General features: G+C 33.4%; 2 protein-coding genes across 2 annotated transcripts; both read right to left on the bottom strand.

The window, feature by feature from the left end:
- Positions 1 to 144: 144 nt before the first annotated feature.
- On the bottom strand, positions 145 to 6,156 carry LOC110028417 (receptor-like protein 12; the record flags this gene model as incomplete). The annotated part of the gene is made up of 3 exons (XM_020730250.1): positions 145 to 473; positions 1,386 to 1,544; positions 4,503 to 6,156. Coding segments are annotated over 3 exons (2,142 nt in total), but the record flags the coding sequence as incomplete, so codon positions are not given.
- Positions 6,157 to 6,177: 21 nt separating this feature from the next.
- On the bottom strand, positions 6,178 to 7,537 carry LOC110028416 (receptor like protein 30-like; the record flags this gene model as incomplete). The annotated part of the gene is given in 3 exon segments (XM_020730249.1): positions 6,178 to 6,395; positions 6,465 to 7,030; positions 7,134 to 7,537. Coding segments are annotated over 3 exon segments (1,188 nt in total), but the record flags the coding sequence as incomplete, so codon positions are not given.
- Between the last annotated feature and the right edge of the window lie 7,336 nt (positions 7,538 to 14,873).

The following is a 14,873-nucleotide window of genomic DNA, read 5'->3' as shown; positions in this document are numbered from 1 at the left end:
ATATATATATGTATATACATATATACATATATATATATATATCTATATATATACATATATACATATATATATATATCTAAATATATATATATATATATATATATAGTGTGTGTGTTTCCCTTAATAGATAGAGTTTCATGCATATTATCCATTACTAGGTCTTATGCGTCTCCGCCTCCTGCTTCTACCACAGAACATGACATCAATCACTATAACAACAACCATTGACCCACCAAATTCCAAAAAAAATAATAACCCCAACACAATCTTATAACTTTTGTTCTCTGAAGTTGTGCCACCCAAACTTGGAGTTGATGGCGCCTTATTATTCACCATTGGAACTGATGCAATGCAGGGATGCCGACAAAGCCCCTTATTTCCTTCAAATGAAGTGCTTGGGAAAGTGGAAAATTGGCCTTCAGATGGAATTTCTCCCACCAGCTTGTTGTAGGAGAGGTTTAAAACTGAGAGATCTAGTGACAGTTCATTGAGAGATTATGAAAAATGTAAAGAAACCAATTCTTGTGAAATTTTACCATAAAGACTGTTCATTGAGAGATCTAGTGACTTGAGCTGTAACAAATTTCCTTGCTGCGGAAGAATTTTTCCTTGCAAGTGATTCTGTGATAAGTTGAGCACTTGGAAAGAGACAAGTTGGCCAATGGATATAGGGATCTCTCCTTCAAAATAATTGTTGGAAATAGCTATTGACTTTATAATTGTCCAGAAATTATGTATCGACATTAGTTGTCCCTTGTCCATGATGGTAACCACAAAAAGAGAGTAGTAATAATCCGATAAATTAAGTGCTGAAGACTCTATTACCTGTGTTGTATTTATCATCATTGACTTAAAATTGATAAAGCACTTTGCACATAAATTGCCACTAAAGTTGTTGGAAGAAATGTCAAGGACATTCAATGCAGAAAATGTACAATTTGTTCTCTGGTTTCTCTTAAGAAGCCCAACTAACCCGTGAAACTTATTAGATCTTAGAATATGAACCCTTAGCGTGGAAAAATTTCCCAACCAATAAGGAAATACATCTTTGAAGTTATTATTACCTAGATCTAGAAGTTCAAGTGACCAACAATTAGACAGAAATCTCGGAAGCAGTCCCTCCAATTGGTTGTCTCTAAGATTCATAGTTTGCAGCTTACAATTTTGAGTACCTGCATGAGGGATAGCTCCATGAAACATATTTCCTCTCAGATTTAGAATGTGAAGACCACATCCTTCTTCTAATAAACATGATGGAATCGAACCAGTTAACATGTTATCAAATAAATCAAGCAATATCAGGTTGGTTAAGTTGCAGATGAATGTTGGGATTTCTCCAGTCAGTTTATTTTTTGAGAGGTCCAAATGTATGAGAATCTCGAGACTACTTTCTAATAAACACGGTGGAATATAACCATTTAGCTTATTATTCGATAAATCAAGTGTCTGTAGGTTGGTCAAGTTGCAGATGAATGTTGGGATTTCCTCAGTCAGGTTATTATTTGCATAGTTCAAAGAAGAGAGAAGCTCGAAACTACTTCTTTCTAATAAACACGGTGGAATAGAACCATTTAGCTTGTCATTCGATAAATCAAGTCCCTGAAGATATTTGAAGTGTTAAAATATGTAAATACATAAAAATAGAATCAGATTTTTTCGTATAAGGCAAAGAGGCCTAAATTAGTTTTTCTTCATCTTCTTCTTCTTATTTATTATTATTACTTTTCAATCAAAATGTTTTAATATTAAAATAATTTAGTATGTATAAATATTAAGAGATAAAAAATGAGTAAAAAATATTTGAGAATTTCGCCTATTATCTCTAAAATATTATGGGTTCTTTAGTTTTTATTAATTTATATAAACTTATATATTTTACAGGATGGGAACCATGAAGGAGTAATAAAAAAAAATTCATATTTATCATAATAAATATATTTTTATTCTTTATCAAAGCATAAACAAAAAATAAATAGAATATAAAATGAAATGTTGGGGACCATGCAAAAACTTGCAATACATCACATGTCATACCACCATGCTGATTTTAAGATTCATAATATATTTCGACTAGACTTAGAAATTAGGCGAGCTAATCTTAGCATGGGTTTGGTTTATTAGTGTCTCGGCTAGTCAAAACAGATTCAGACCAAGCTTGAGTGTGATTTATATTTAGAATCATATAGTCAACCAGGCCCACTAAATGCGTAGGGTCGGGGTTGGGCCGCAAGCCTAGACAAATATATTTAAATTATTTAACTAATATCATTTCTATAAAAACATATTTTTCTTACTTATTGGATTAAAAACAGAAAATTGAAAAGCTCACATTTAATGTCATAAACCATATAAATTGTCATTTATCATTTAAATTGGTTGAAATTATTTTATCTACTTGATTTTTTTGAAGAAATTTTACATCTATGCCATAATTTTTTCTGTTACAAAAACCTGAATTTTGATATTTATATTTGTAATACTTTGGCACTGAAGGATGATATTATTAGTCTAAATGAATTCATGAAACCTACTACATCCAGTATTGCACTACTATCGATGACAAACCTCAAAGATCAAAAGATAGAGAAGACAAAGCCATGACATACGGAACCCAGAGTTGCAACCCGTCCACCAAATTCTCATAGGGCAAGATTTGAGTGTCAGAGCCTAGAGCTAGTGTTGCAATGCCATAATTATTGAATCATATTTTGACAACCTCGACAACATATTTATTGAAGGAAAAATTCAAATGCTTGGAGGGGGAGTAGTTTTCAAATGGTTTTCTAGATAAAGAGTGTTATGGACAGTGTTTGGGAGAGCTAGAAATTTTCTTTTGTGAGTATTTTCATATAGTGAGTCCCTAGCATGAGTTCTTACTGTGTGAAGTCATTGTAACAGAGTTCAAGTGACAGTTCACATTATTTTGGTAAAGCAAGGCTACTATTCAAAGGAGATCTTGCAGAATTTGTCAATTCAACGAATTTAACCTTTCTATCTTATCTCTTCCTTTGAATATTTGTTATCTCATTTTTTTTATTACAATGAAGAGGTCTGTGGGTTTTACTTTACTCTCATGTTAGGCTAAATGTTTATCTTCCTATGGAATTCTAAGTTCAACAAATCAATGTAGAATTAAGTTTAAGAATTTAAAACTTTTGAAGTGTCACTTATAAAATTTCATTTTTATTTAGCAATTAGTAGTAGCGATCATATTGCTTATAATGTTGTGTGAAATTGAGATGTCAACATGATCCTTATTTTCCAAAGAGAATTTACAACGTAGATTAAGGGTATGTTTGGGGCAGCTTGTGCATTTCAGGATAAGCTGTTTATCCTGAAACGCGGCCCGTGGGCCGGCCACAGGGGTCGACCCGCGGCCCGCTTTTAGTGTAAAAACTCAAACGCAGTTTCAGATAAGCTGGCGAAACGCACAAACCAAACGGTACGGCACCGCCCGCACTTATAAGCTGCCCCAAACGGACCCTTAGAAAAATAGACATATTTTTATGAACTTCACTATCAATAGGGAAATGTGCATGTTCCTTTTTTTAGTTGCCTACGAACATAAATATATATGACTTAGGGTTTTGAAAATGAGTTTTTATTGTTATTTATAGAGGTCTTAAACAATTAATATTTTCGATTGACAACTTATATCATTTAATTTAATTTTTGTAATTCTTTTATAAATTATGAATCCATATGAAGGGGATCTTGCATTGAAATCTTATTAATAGTAAGAGAAACTTTTCAAACCTTCAAAAGTATTAGCTTATTAAAAGGTAATCATATATGCTATAAATTTGGCACAATTAATTCAAGGTTTAACTTTTGGTCTTATGGGACCGCTTTTGGTCATATCGTGGCCTAATACGAATATTGAATGTGAAGGTAAATAATAATACAAGAGATGACTTGTCAACACCAAAATTATAGCTACTAACATCAAACATACATTAAATATACAAAAGGATGATTTAGAAAAAAATTATATATTTATCAAAAAATATCTTTTAAATTAATTTATTTTATACTAAACTATTTATCTATTTACTTAATAGTTAACATAAATCTATAATACAACTAAAATATTTAATTTTTTATCAATTTTTTTAAGTGAAATATTTTTAATAAATGCAACTTTTGAGCTAATTTTTTTTATGTTTTTATACAAATTTATGGAAAATTAAGAAATTTATTAATCAGATATCAATTAAAAAAATAAAAAAAACTATCGCTAAAAAAAGAATAAACAAACAAATAGAGAAAAAAACTATGAGAGAAGAAAAACTCTCAAAGACAATAACAAGCTTTTTACAAACTACTGCAAAGAACAGATTACATAATACAAAGATAACAAGCATTAGATGATATTTATACAAATGCTCACAGGCTAACTATGAGTTAAAATACGCAGAGCCAACACTCGTTAGCCAAATAAGTATTAGGTCCTCAAGTTGGCAATATATATATAGAGTTTCATGCATGTTATTCATGAGTACGTCTTATGTTTCTCCACCTCCTGCTTCTGTCACAACACATGACATCAACCACTATAACAGCTGCCATCGACCCTCCAAGTCCCACACCAAATAATAATCCCAACACAATCTTATAACTTTTGTTCTCTGAAGCTGTGTCACCCAAACTTGGCACTTTATTATTCACCGCCGGAACTGACGTATTGCAAGGATGCCAACAAAGCCCCTTGTTTCCTTCAAATGAAGCGCTTGAGAAAGTGGAGAATTGGCCTCCTGATGGAATTTCTCCCACTAACTTGTTGTAGGAGAGATTTAAAAATGACAAAAAATGTAAAGAAACCAACTCTTGTGGGATTTTACCAGAAAGGTTGTTCATTGAGAGATCCAATGACTCGAGTTGTAACAAATGTTCTAGTTGTGGAAGAATTTTTCCTATCAAGTGATTCTGTGATAAGTTGAGCACTTGGAGAGAGACAAGTTCGCCAATGGATATAGGGATCTCTCCTTCAAAATAATTGTTGGAAATATCTATTGACTTTATAATCGTCCAGAATCTTTGTATCATCATTATTTGGCCTTTGTCCATGATGGTAAGCACAACAAGAGAATAGTAAGCATCCGACAAATTAGATACAGAAGACTGCATTACATCTGTTGGATTTATCATCATTGACTTAAAATTGCTGAAGCAAATTACACTTAAATTGCCACTAAATTTGTTGGATGAGATGTCAAGGACATTCAATGCAGAGAACGTATAATTTGTTTTCTTGTTTCCATCAAGGGGCCCAACTAACCCGTAGAACTTATTAGATCTTAGAATAAGAACCCTTAGAGTGGAAATATTTCCCAACCAATAAGGAAATACATCCTTTAAATTATTGTTACCTAGGTCTAGAAGTTCAAGTGATCGACAATTAGACAGAAACCTCGGAAGCAGTCCCTCCAGTTGGTTGTCTCTAAGATTTATAAGTTGCAGCTTACAATTTGGAGTAACTCCATGAGGGATAGCTCCATAAAGCTGATTTCCTCTCAGATTTAGCATGAGGAGACTGGATTCTTCTTCGAATAAGCATGATGGAATCGAACCAGTTAACTTATTATCAGATAAATCAAGCATCTCCAGGTTGGTTAAGTTGCAGATGAATGTTGGGATTTCTCCAATCAGTTTATTTTTTGAGAGGTCCAAATAACTGAGAGCCTTGAGACTACTTCTTTTTAATAAACAAGGTGGAATAGAACCATTTATCTTATTATTCGATAGATCAAGTGTCTGAAGTTGATTCAAGTTGCAGATGAATGTTGGGATTTCCCCGGTCAAGTTATTGCTTGAATAGTTCAAATAAGCGAGAGACTCGAGACTACTTTCTAATAAACATGGCGGGATAGAACCAATTAACTTGTTATCAGATAAATCAAGTAACTCCAGGTTGGTCAAGTTGCAGAAGAATGTTGGGATTGCTCCAGTCAGTTTGTTTTTTGAGAGCTCCAAACGAAAACTATTATTTTGATATTTTATGAATAGAGGAATTTCGGTAAGTTTGTTGTTTGAGAGGGATAACCAACCCAGATCTTTGAGACCCTTTATGAACTCTGACCCCACAACTCCGCTGAAATTATTCGAATCCAGGTGAAGTCTTTGAAGCCCTGATAGCTTAAAAATTGACCTTGGAATTTGGAATTTGCCCCTGCTTTGCCCCTGCAATTTATTGTTACTAAGATCAACATAAGTCAACATAGAGGATGCATTTGAGAACTCTCCAAGTTGCCCAGAGAATTGATTTTGCTGAAGTTGCAGCTTTTCCAAAGCCGGCAGTGTAAAGACAGAAGCAGAAATTGGTCCAGAGAAAGAATTATCGGAAAGATCAAGTTCTTTGAGGTTGCATAGGTTGCCATTCAGACAAGTGTTAGCGCCTGACAATGATAGGCCATTATGTTTTGGCTCAGAAATCATTGAAAATGGAAGGAAAAATGGAACAGTACCGGAAAAATTGTTGTCTGATAGATACAACCATTTTAGTCGTGATAGATTCCCCATCGAAGTCGGTATTTTACCAGAAAATTGACATTCTCCGAGATTCAAATCAGTCAAAAACTTGAGGTTTCCTATTGTATCAGGTAAATTCCCAGAGAAATTGGTGCCATAAAGGTACAAAGTTTCTAAATTGCTGTATTCTGGAAAATCAGAAAGAGAACCAGAAAGCATTTGATTGTTTGATAAATCAAGTTCTTTCAAATTTCTCAGAAAAAAGATTTCGTTCGGAAAATACCCAGAGAGGGAAGAATCTATCATTCTCAGCACAGCGAGGGCGGGGGTGTAATTGGTAAGAGCACCACACCATTCAACTCCGTATGTCGAGAGATTTACATAGTCTAGATTAAGTACCCTTAAATTGCTCATATTTTGCAGAATTATTGGGTTAGCAGTTAAAGGATACCCATTGCCGGAGAGGTCAAGGGAAGTTAACTTCGTCAAGCGAGAGATACCAACGGGGACCTTCTCGATATATAGTGCCCCAGACAGATTGAGAATTGAAAGATTTGTAAGCCTTTCCCACCCGGAATCCGGAATAGATCCGTTGTGGAACTCGTTATTGGAAAGATTGAGGGTTTCTAAAGATGTGAGATTGAAGAGGATAGGATCGATCGTACCGGCGATGGATCGATTGCTTAGGTCGAGGCCCGGGACCCGCCCCGATTTCCACCCGAGAGCTGCAGGCCGTCCCGGGCTGCCACGTATCGAGCTCACCAGTGATGAAGCCTCGCTTCAGCTGGAGAAGCGCCGAGCTCTCTTTCTGGAGGCATTGTTCAAGAGCTTTGCAGTTAACCATCGAGAAAGGCTCCAAAAAAAGAGAGAGTGCCAGAAATAGTAGGAGAAGGAAGACGGTGAAGCTACTGCTGTATTGAAGTGGCTCCATACAGAAGAGTGCGTAGCGGTTTGATTTGGGAGAAGGCGGAAAAGGTAGAAGAAGGCAATAAGCGTAAGTCAATTGTAAGACTCGGATGTAGGACGCGGTAGTTGGCTTGAAGTCTTTGTTGCTGGCATTTACGTACATGCCACCCAACACTTATATATTTACATGCCAAACACCTATATTTTGGTATTTATATATATCACCCAAATCTTTCATATTATATCAAAATTATAATTATTCTAACTTTTAAAAAATAAAATATTTTTTTTTTCATGTAAAAATAATGTGGCATACATGTAAGAAGAAATTTCTTAAGTGTTAAAATATGTAAATACGTAAGAATTGAGTAACGTCTATGAATATCTTCCAAAGAAAAGTAGGCAATAGTTTGCCTTTCCGTGTTAAGACCGGCAAGCCTAAATTAGCTTTTTTCCTTCTTTTTCTTCTAATTTATTATTATTACTTTTCAATCAATCAATTTTTTAATATTAAAATAATGTATTGTGTATAAATATTATGAGATAAAAAAATAAATAAATAAATTAGAGAATTTCGCCTATTATTTCAAAAATATTTTGGATTATTTAGTTTTTATTAATTTACATAAACTTCTATATTTTACATGAAGGGAGCCATAAATGAGTAATTAAAAAAAAAACAACTCGTATTTATGATAATAAATATATTTTTATTCTTTATCAAAACACAAATAAAAAATAAGTAGAATATAAAATGAAACGTTGGGGCCTATGCAAAAACTAGCAATACATCACCCCCACGCTGACTTTAAGATTCATAATAAATTTCGACTGGACTTAGAAATTAGGGGAGCTAATCTTAGCGTCGGTTTGGTTTATTCGTGCCTTGGCTAGTCAAAACAGATTCAGGCCAAGTTTGAACCTGATTTATATTTAGAATTTTATAATCAATCGGGCCCACTAAATGTGAAGGGTCGGGCCGCGGGCCTAGACAAATATATTTAAATTGTTTAACAAATATTATTTCTATAAAAGCATATTTTTTTCTTAATTATTGGATGAAAAACAGAAAATTGAAAAGCTCGGATTTCATGTCATAAACCATATAAATTGTCATTTATCATTTAAATTGGCTGAAATGATATATCATATATTTTTCCTATAAAAATCTGTGAAATTATTTTATCTTCATGATTTTTTTAAAGAAATTTTACATCTATATACCATAAATTTTTCTGTAACAAAAAACTAAAATTTGATATTTATATTTATATAAATGCCCCAAAAATAAATAATATTCAAGCTCTAACATAAGGTGTTTAGACAGTTGCATAAGAATGCTAAATTTGAATGGATTGACATAAGCAAGAAAAAATTTCAATGGTTGAAGGAGTGCCTTAAAAAACATCAATTCTCATGTTACAACAATGCCTCTTTGGAGGGACTAACTAAGAAAAATCATCTCCCTCATGAGTTTAATCTGCTAACAGTTATATTTTCCATCAAAATTTTGAAGACAAGCTAAGAAATATTTGCTCTAAAATATAGGTAATATAAATTACATCAAAATAATCTTACAGACAGTAGCAATATGTTCTACAACATGTCATTCATGTCCTCCAACGTATCAAGCCTCAAACAAAGAATTTGTCAACTATTTAAAAAAAAATGACAGATTGAAATCTAAAGATTTAACTTTAATATAAACATTTTAAAAAGAGAAGCAATAATTTCAACAGGCCAATAGTTATTAACAAGTACCTAATTCTTATTTGAATAACAAGATCAAAACTTTAGACTGCTGACGAGATCTATTTAAGTCAACTAACCAAACTTATATGCAAGGCAACTAAACTGAATGTGCATATAAGAAAAGAATTTGTTCACAAAAAGAGTTATGTCGTTCAATGCTTGTGTTAAACAAATGACGAGGACAAAGATAAAGAACAAAAAATTGTGAAATAAAGATAATTTAAGATGTTTCATTTACATATTAAGAGTAGAAAGATAATGAATGAGTTTCTTGATCCATTGAGTCTACCATCTCAATCCATAAGCTTATAACGTTTCTCTTGGACACCAGTCACCCCCATCTGGATCTCTATTATGGTATGGAGTGGGACCTAAAGCAACATTGGAAAGATGCATCTCAGTCTTTAAGCTATTCATCGGGAAGTAGTACTTTCATGACATTACCTCAATTTGGGGGATTCTTTTAAAGGCTTGTCTGCAAAATATGCATATAAAGCTCTCAACACAGCTTGTGCATAGAAAATAAAAAAATAATATTCACTAAAAAAAAGAAATATTTCAATAAAAATGAATATAATAATTTCATAATACAGGTCTGGTGAGCGATAACCACCATAGGCGCACGTTGTCTTTGAAGCTCAATAATTATGGGTTCCAACCTGAGTGTGTGAAAAAAATAGTAAAATGTATAACAATTTTAAGTTAGGTTGAAAAATTGAATTCCAACAAAATAAGCTCTTTTACCCATCAACCTTTGTATGATATCAAGATATGATTCAGCACAAGCATAACGATAGCATAGCTTGTCTTTCTGACGAGATCTGTAGTCATAAGAAAAAAAAAAAAGAAGAAATTTGCATGCCTAGCAAACAATTCTAATGTATTTATATATCCCACAACGAAACTTTCATATTTACATATATAATATTTTGGTGTTAGACTTAGGTATGAAAATGTGTATTTCACTTCTAAAAAGTGGTATTAGTGCTATTTTTACGGTGATATTAAAAATTTGAGTGATTTGTGTGTAGATATGAAAGCTTTGGTGTGAGAGATAGGTAGGTACATAAGAAGTATGAGCTGCGTATGCAAATGCCCAAAAAACAAAAGAACAAGCGGATATATTGGGATATTTACCCTTGCATCACATTGGCAACCTTATACAATAATCTAAATGACTAAATATGCTTCTATGCTGATGCAACTTTTTGCTATATATTCTATGAAAACAATTAGTGAATAACTAATTTTGAGTTCCAAAATAATAAGTTAAAAATTGAAATCCAAATGAAGTCATTAGGTAAGACTGAAAAGCAATATCCTGCACTTTCTTTTCATACTCATATTCCTCAGGCATGTTCCTCTTTATCTCTTCGCAAGTCATTCCATCACATGTATACAATAATCTAACTTGGAGTATACTGACTATAAGAATTATTAAACAATTAGAATTTTCTTGAATTTCAAATAGGTATAAGAACACTAATTGATTTATTTAAATTAATATATTTACTAAATTTAAGAAACCTAATACTCAAAAACACGATGGACTAAAATCTAATCTGATTAATTAAGTGATGTTAAAATTTTAAGCCAATTTATAGATATAAGTTAAAATTAGATTAGGATCATTTAAACTACAATACTCAAAATAGATATTCAAAAATTAGAAACTATAAAGAAGAGTTTAAGATAGAATAATAGGCAACTTAAATTGGAATATATTAAATTTTGTAAGAAAATTATGATATTATTAGTCAAAATGAATTCTTGAATTATTTGAAGGTTGATATGAACTTTAATTTTTATATTTCTTAGATTCTTTATTTTTGTGAATGACCTTTAATGTAATTGCTACTCAATGGTCTATGTTATAAGATTTAAATGAATAGATTACTTGGGGACAAGTAATGTTAGTTTAAGAGTTTTATTAAGTCAAATGTGCTTTTATTTAGTAATTTTCTGTAGCTTTTGCATAATTGTGTATTTTACATACATGTTTACCCCTAAAAATACCAAAGTCAAATAGAATTTCATGCATGTTATTCATGAGTTTGTCTTATGTTTCTCCGCCCCCTGTTTCTGTCACAACACATGACAACAACCACTATAACAGCTGCCATCGACCCTCCAAGTCCCACACCAAATAATAATCCCAACACAATCTTATTAATTCTGTTCTCTGAAGTTGTGTCACCCAAACTTGTCACTTTATTATTCACCACTGGAACAGACGTATTGCAAGGATGCCAACAATGTCCCTTATTTCCTTCAAACGAAGCGCTTGGGAAAGTGGAGAATTGGCCTCCTGATGGAATTTCTCCCACCAACTTGTTGTAGGAGAGATTTATAATTGAAATATAAATTGGAATTTTATTCAGTTTTGCACTTTAATTGGAATTTTATTCAGTTTTGCACTTTAAACACATAGGCAACTTAAATTGAAATAATATTAAATTTATGTAAGAAAATTATGATATTACTTGTCTAAATGGATTCTTGAATTATTTGAAGGTTGATATGAACTTTTTTGTGAATAACCTTTAATATAATTGCAACTCGATGCTTTATGTTATACGATTTAGATAAATCGATTACTACTGGGGGACAAGCAATCTTTGAATTTGAGTTCTATTGAGTGAGAAAAACTTAGGAAAAATAAAAAAAAATGCGTGCTTTTATTTAATAATTTTCTATAATTTCTTCATAATTGTGTATTTTACATGCAAATTTGTCTCTAAAAAAAGAATAAAAAATTTTGGTGAAGTTTTTGGGGTGTCACAGTGCAAAGATCATGTGAGATAGCGTTAAGACCAAAGTCCAAAGTGAATTTTTCTCTCGAGACATTAAAGCTTAGGCATCAAGTAACTAGCGCCCAAAGTCAGCACCACAGTGCCATGACAACCATGCCAAGTCCAGTGGATGAGTCAGTTTTACCTCCACAATTCTAATACGTCCAACATTTCATCACTATTGAAAACAAACCTCAAAGATCAAAATACAGAGAAGAAAAAGCCATGACATAAGGAAACCAAAGTTGCAGCTCTGCCACACAAGTCTCTGTTGACTTCATTTTTGTTGTGGTCTAAATTCTCCTCTTTAGAAGCCTAAGATCTAGTCGTAGGACTTTCCTGTTGACTGTTATAGAGGACTAGTGATGACACCCACATTATAGAAATTCTAGCCACTTCTTTACTCTTTCTGAAGTTTCACATGTGTGGTTTTGACCTCTAGCATTTCGAAGGTTGGAACCAAAATAAGAAAGCTCAAAAAAGTACCCATAGGATTTTCATGCCTTAGAACAATCCTGAGTGGCTTGGTCTTACACACTCATACTTAAACTCAACACAAATTCTCACACACATCCAAAAACCTCCATTTACCCAACTTATCAAACTCCCCTAAAATTGTCCAATTACCTTAATTCCATTAAAATTCCTAAATTGCTCCAATTTTCACCAAATTCATTTCAAGTACATCCAATTCGAAATTCAAACTCAATTCCATCAATTTCCAAATCCAAATTCAAACACAAGTCAAACCACCCCAAATTAACCCTAAATCCAATTTGCACCAAATTGAACCCATGAGCCTTCAAGTCTAAGTTTCATCATGACAAGTCCTAAAATTCACCAAAGCCCAAAATTAACCCTCTCATCTCATGATTAAATTTTAAGAGCCCATCATGATTAAATATCAAAAGCCAAGGCTTTAATGCCTTTGAAAAGCCCAAAGTCTACATGAAGATTTCATTTTTATCATCCATTTAATCAAATCAAACCATAGACCATGTCATACATGATTAAATCATCCCACATTTAGATTTATACAAACACCTCACTAAAATCTCCAAAATTCCTAAATCCTTGTTCATGAAAGTAGGCTAAGCCACATGTAAGCCATGAAGTCTTCTCCAAGCCATAGGTGAGTCATATGAGCCATGGAAATTCCACCATGCCCTAAAGGGAAAAAGGAGGACTTTCTTACACCTCCCACCAAAGTGACCCACTCAAACCTATGCTTAACTCAAATCCCCATGAATGAGACTTGTCAACCCAAGCCCCCATAAAGCCCAATCCTCATGACCTGCAAGGACAAACTATTTTCATGCAAAACCAAAACTATCCGAAAAGTAATTCAAATACATTCTCCCCCAAACAAAATAAAATCTCCTCGTGACACATCACACCAGAAAATATATATAATATACATAATAAAACCAAAAAGAAAGGTAGAAGAAAACAAGGTTTAAAATAAATAAATGAATAATAATAGAATGCATTCTTCTCTAATCCATAAGCATTCAACTCCAACCAAGCCTCCACACGCCACTTCTCCTTGTCGTGATCTCCCCTCATCCAATCGAGCAAGGCAACAGACTCCAACTCTTCTCACCTTATATCTACCACTTAAAATTCCAATCTGTACATGCATGCTATTAGATTTTTGCCAACTTACTTATTTACCATTTAAACTTTCGTATTTACATTTATCCTACATGTGGACCACTTTGTTTCGATGAATTTACTTAAATATCACTTAAATCATCAATATTTACATGCATCCTACTCAATTCTTTGATAGTTTATGTCGCCGCCGCTCAAATAGTTTGATATCTAAACTTGAATATTTTACGTATACATCTCTCAAAACTTAATGCATTTATTTGCATGTCATTTGAAACTTATGTATTTACATGCCCGACATCAACGTTGTATTTCTTGAATTTTTATATTTAAACACATGCCACTTAGATTTTATGTATTTACATGCCTAATCCCATATGCAAGGAAAAAGAAAAAGAACTACTCAGAAATCATGAAGTTAAAATAAAAACACTTGATTTGCATTGAAATCCAGAAAGAAAACACCAAGTCTTACAAAAAAATTTAAACACAAATACAAAATACTTATCTTGTGTCTTCTCCCCAAGCAAATTATGGAGTCTCCTTGAATCAATCTCCAAACTCTAACACAAAAACAAAAACTCTCTCTCTCTCACACAAACACAAAAACACACAAAACACACTCACAACTTTCCAAGACCTCCCAAACAACTCAAAAAGAACTATCTAACTCCCCTTTGTCGTCCACAATTTGGCCTATTAAATAGATCTCTGAAAATAATCAAGAGTTGCTTCAAACACCCCTAAAAAATTCGGCCAAATTCAATTCATTTTCTAGAAGGTTGGTAACTGGCGCTATAGTGCCAGTCTGGGGCGCTATAGACCCAGTTAGCTCGTGAAGTGGCGCAATATCACCACAAAACTCTTTAATTTTGCTCTATTTGGCCTCATTGTCTCTAAATGTCCATTTCATGTACCTTAAACAAAAAACATGCAAAATACCTTCCACTAAAATGTAATATCATTAAAAATGTGTATAAAATAAAGATAAAATGTACACTAAAATCAGGTGATTTTTAGGTGGATCATTAGACTAGTGTTCTTGAATTTAACTTACTTCACTTCTTATCTCCGTGGGATGATTTCACACTCAAATCCATATAATACTCACACACAAGCACGCACGCGCGCGCGCCCGCGCACAAGCACGCACGCGCGCACGCCCGCGCACACGTACGCGCGCGCGCGCGCGCGCACACACACACACCCAAACTAGTGTTCTTGAATTTAACTTACTTCACTTCGTATCCCCGTGGGATGATTTCACACTCAAATCCATATAATACTCACACACAAGCACGCACGCGCGCGCGCCCGCGCACAAGCACGCACGCGCGCGCG

The sequence above is a fragment of the Phalaenopsis equestris genome, unplaced genomic scaffold (genome assembly GCF_001263595.1).
Source record: "Phalaenopsis equestris unplaced genomic scaffold, ASM126359v1 Scaffold000511, whole genome shotgun sequence".
In the NCBI taxonomy this organism is placed as follows: domain Eukaryota; kingdom Viridiplantae; phylum Streptophyta; class Magnoliopsida; order Asparagales; family Orchidaceae; genus Phalaenopsis; species Phalaenopsis equestris.
This window is presented reverse-complemented; position numbering and strand designations above follow the sequence as displayed.